The sequence below is a fragment of the Medicago truncatula genome, chromosome 3, assembly GCF_003473485.1.
Source record: "Medicago truncatula cultivar Jemalong A17 chromosome 3, MtrunA17r5.0-ANR, whole genome shotgun sequence".
Classification (NCBI taxonomy): Eukaryota; Viridiplantae; Streptophyta; class Magnoliopsida; order Fabales; family Fabaceae; genus Medicago; species Medicago truncatula.
Window position 1 is genome coordinate 6,769,728 of NC_053044.1, and position 5,005 is coordinate 6,774,732.

General features: G+C 33.6%; 1 protein-coding gene across 1 annotated transcript; it reads right to left on the reverse strand.

Annotated features, from left to right (window-relative positions):
* Positions 1–2,330: 2,330 nt before the first annotated feature.
* On the reverse strand, positions 2,331–2,888 carry LOC112420039 (DNA-binding protein HEXBP-like). The gene is made up of 2 exons (XM_024778639.1): positions 2,871–2,888; positions 2,331–2,693 (listed from the first exon to the last, which is right to left on the reverse strand). The coding sequence occupies exons 1-2, from the start codon at positions 2,886–2,888 to the stop codon at positions 2,331–2,333; spliced, it is 381 nt and encodes a 126-aa protein (XP_024634407.1).
* Positions 2,889–5,005: the final 2,117 nt, after the last annotated feature.

Consider the following 5,005-nt stretch of genomic DNA (forward strand, 5'->3'; position numbering starts at 1 on the left):
CTTGAATACTATCTTGTGTCCCATTCCCATCAATAATTTGATAGCTAAGATTCATTGGTCTGTCTATATCTATGTAAATATTTTAGTGTGAATATAGTCCAAAATGGTTGAATGGTTATATACTACTACTATTTATGTAGTTGAACATAGTAGTGTGTGTGTCTAATTTTAGTTTTTTCGGACTAAGATTGCATAGTAGAGTTTCTTATATTTGCACCTGATTTGCATGACTAGGATATGCTTTGTTTACTTGAATGCTCTCTTGTGTACATTGGCCCTGCCAATCAGTGGAAGTTGTGATGCTAAGCAGAAAAGAGAGGAATATATCAATTTTTTATTCAAAAGCAAAACTACTGAAGCAAGCAATGAGCCATAAGCAATTTTCTATCATGTATACACATAAGCCACAACTGCAACATACGGGTGCTTTTATATTTTCAGTGAAGCATTAATCTTTGAATTTTTCTAACTCAATATCAACACACATGTACTTAATAGCATAATTTTATCCTCAACCCACATGGTTAAACATCGCTCAAGAATCATTGGGCACAATTTCTTAACATACCTGATTCACAAAGGCGAGAGTACGGAAAGAGAAGACGATGACGACGATTCACAAAGACAAGAGCACGAAAACGAGGCGACATTATTATTACTTATAAGTTATAACATCTCCCATTCTTGCAAGTAAAACTTCATTACATTTTGAGGTCCTATATGTATCACCTCGATTTTTAATATTAATTATTATTAGATATTATTATTATTAGTATTATATATTAGTATTGATTGTTTGACATTATTATTTTATTATTCACACATCATTAAATAACACATTAATTATACATCGTCAAATAATTATTCTTTGATCATCAATTAATAGCTCATCATTTAGATTTATCATTCATAATTTTTTTTTGTCAAGTAGTCAAGGGGCTAGATTTACACACATTATGTATGGAAAAGTGAAAAATCTGGGGTTCAAACCCCAACCATTGCACAAATTATCCTTAGTAGCTACTAGTTGAGTTACATTTACGGAACTTCATAATATATTATTTAGTCAGGATAAAATTTATGCTTCAGCCATTAAGATATTATTTTGGTGTTCTAATCATCATTTTCGCTTAATATATATTTCTTCAACATGTTGAGACGAATGAATGTAAACAAAATGGGACCATAGACATAACATATGTGTTGAAAGACTCTCTCTAAAGGAATGAGTAAATAGGTAATTACCTCCTTGAAATTGTAAGTTTCGTCAATTACCTTCTGACGTTTGAGTTAAGATAAGAAAAAAAATATCTATAAATTTTCAAGTTCAGGGGGCATTTTGCAATTACCCCAGCCACTGTCACGTCATGTTGGCTAACAGAAAAATTTGATGGATGGGGTAAATTGAGTAACGTTGTGCAATTTGAGGGGGGTAATTGAAGTTTTGTTAACGTAAGGGGTAAGGGGTAATTGACAAAACTTACAATTTCGGGGGATAATTACCTATTTATTCCTAAAGGAATATGCAGAAAATTACACATCGCAATTCAAACACTCATGTCACAATTCAAAGTTCACCGGTGGATATTAGAAAAGAAAAATTTATTTAACCACCGACCAAAATAAACAACCAACAGCAATCAGAACACAAAATTTGAAGATGGATTCATTAAAAATCATAAAAAAAGAAAAACAATGGGAAAACAAAACCCTTCAATACCCATATGATTATACACCTTTTATGGTGAATAGAGACTCATCATTACCTCTAATTAACAGAATTTGATGAAATCCTACGATGAAATCTCTCTCTAGATCCTTCTCGTTATGCCTCCTTGCCTCTTCTCTCCACAACCCTATTTTCCTTTGATCCCTAATATTTGCTCTGATTTTTTTTTTTTAACCCTAACTAGACTTTCCACCCGTGCTGCCGCACGGGTCATATACATTGTAGATGTAGTAGACAAAAACAAATCTCAATACATATCAAAAGAATAAAATATGTGGTCCCAAAAATGTTATTTTCTTCGTAAAAATTATTTTCTCTCATTTTATTTTTAATTAAAGTACTACCATTAATTAAAGCTCTAAATTATCTATACTACCCTTATTAATTCAATGTCTCTTTTCCCAATTAACTAAATAATCTCACTCAAACATGCCAAAAACTGATTTAAATCAAATAAAAATAATAATAAAGTAATAATGTCAAACAATCAATAATAATGATAATAATAATAATAACAATATCTAATAATAAATTAATATTAAAAAACAGGGTGTTACAACTCTCCCCCACTTAAAGAATTTTCATCCTCTCAAAAATTATCTCAAGTCAGACTGTCGGGTTTTGAACTCTCTTCTCCGCTTAGAGCAAATACATTTCCACCCGATTGCGCCTTCTTCGCTTTCTGACACTTAGTACTGATGTGACCAGATTCTCCGTAGTTGTAGCAAACCACGTTCTTACTCCTGCATTCTTCAGCATTGTGTCCAGTCCTCCCACACTTGAAACAAGTCAAAATTGAATTCTTGCATTCAACAATACGATGTCCCGAACTACCACACCTGTAACACCTCACGCCTCCCCCACTTTTCTCATTCCCACCTCGAAGCTTCTCCTCGCCCTTGTCAACCGGAGGCACGTAAGGCTTGCGACGGTCTTGACCCTTACTCTTCTTGTCACTGGTAGTCTATTAATAAGTTGATTTGGCTCTACTATCCTCATCATAGATCCTACACTTATTAACCAACACTGCGAATTGACGGATCTCCTGATAACCAATGAATGGTCATACATAGCTTTTGCCTGGTCGTGCGTCCCTGATTGGTTTTTTTATGTGCACAAAGTGTGAATGCCAAGCACGGACCGTGCGCCCTATCCGCATGATCGTGAGCCTCTTCAGTTGTTTAGTTATTGGCTGTTTTTAATCAAGCATGATCGTGTGCCTCATGAGCACGACCGTGCGCATTATGCCAACAATTTTTTATGCTGAAACTCTTATAATTTGCCTATTAATTCCTTGTAACTCGAGTTTAATGTCTTGTCTAAGATTCTAGGCTATAAATAGTGTTGTTATCATAGTTGAAATAACCTTGGAATGTTATTAATCATACTTGAGAGAAATCAAAATTCTTGCAATTGTTCTAACCTCTTTTAGTTCTAAATTTTTTGCACTATTGTATTCATGTTCTTTACATTCTTGTTCTTTACAATTCTGCAATTTGAGTCAGCAATTTACTTTTATGTTTTATTATTCTATGTCTTTTAATTATTATATTATTTATACAATGAAAACATGAGTGAGTAGACTTGTCTAGTTTTAGAATTGTTGGAATGGTCTAATGATCTAATCCTAGTCAAACCAAGTCTAGACTCTATTTTATTACAATTTATTTCTAATCTAATCTCATGGTTTTTAATCCTTATATCAAATATCAATCGAAGTACCGAAAGGTGAAGATTGATATTAGAACAAATGAGATTGGACATGATGAACCAAACATGAGAATAATTTTGTGAATCATGAGAAAAATAAGATTTGCACTTAAAGTGTCTCAATAATAATCAATCATGAGAATTGTATTGATTATCATTGAGATATACTAATGTATTCCGAAAGGAAACATAAAATACAAAAGAGATTTTTATCTTTAGAAATGAATTTAATATAAGATAGAGATATAGACTTGGAACTGTTAGTATTTATCATTCAGATCTAACCAATATCTTAAGGCTCCTTTATAAAATTTTAATTTAAACCAAGAAAACAAAATCGATAATTACAATAACTTTCTGGGGAATGATATTATTTTACTACTCGATAGAACTGTACGCTTGCTGATTTGAATCAGTTCTATGAACACCCAACCAATTGCGAACAAGATGCCAAATCTAACCAAAAATGCCGCAAGTTAAGAATAAACGAACATCCGTTTCCTGCAACCTACACCCACCAACACACATCTGCGCCTCATGCTTAATGATCCCCCTTCGAAAAAATTGCCTTAGTTGACAATCTATACCGAAAGAGCCGCCACGCAAATATCGTAACCTTAAAGAGGCACGTCCTTCCTCCAAAGAAGATCTGCCGAGATCAAGTTGCTTGGGCTCTAGTGGCAAGGAGCTCCTTCCAAGGACGTATCTGGGGAATACCGGGTTCGATTCACAGGGAGAACAACGCTTGGCCAGTGCGCATGCCTCTACGCATGAGCCGGATTAGTCGACCATTATTAGTGGGTTGGAAACCGGTGCGAAAACCAAAAAAAAAAAAAAAAAAAAAAGTAGAGCTATGATTAGAGGGGTCCCACAACTGAGAGTTTAAAAAAACAACAGTAATGGTTTAAGAAAATATATATAAAAAATTCAATTCCTTAAATAAATAGTATCAATTACCTAATAAAAATTGTATACATAGAGTTGCACACATGATACTTTATTAAAAAGAATGAAGAATACATTTAGTCAAAAAGAAAATAAAATAAAAGTAGACAGCAACCCATACACATGCAAAAAGATTGAGATCAAAATCATAATGAAATTGTAAGTGTTTTATAATTAAGTCGGAGTAAATGCCCCACCAATAAGTTTTAAAGTGTTTCAGAAGACTCATATTTTATTAAAATACTGTTTTTCTTCTTGTATTTTTTGCTCGCGCCCAGCTATTTGAACAATTATATCACTGTGGGAGTTAAGTCACGTTGCGTGACTTAACTCACGCACCTTATAAGCTTTGTGTGACTTAAGTCACGCACCACTGGCATGTGTGTGAGTTAACTCACGCAAGTTGGCCGGTGGTTAAAGCTCAAGAACAAATGTTTTTTGGACTTTGTTCAATGCATTTTAATTGGTTTTGCACGTTTTTGTTAAGTTTTTTCACGTTTTTTTGACTATATTTATGGTAGATATAACCTATTTTACAATCTCCCCTTAAAAATACACCTCTAAACTTCCCCATTTCCTCACACCATCTCACATTCTCACTCTCATCCTCACTGTCTCCCC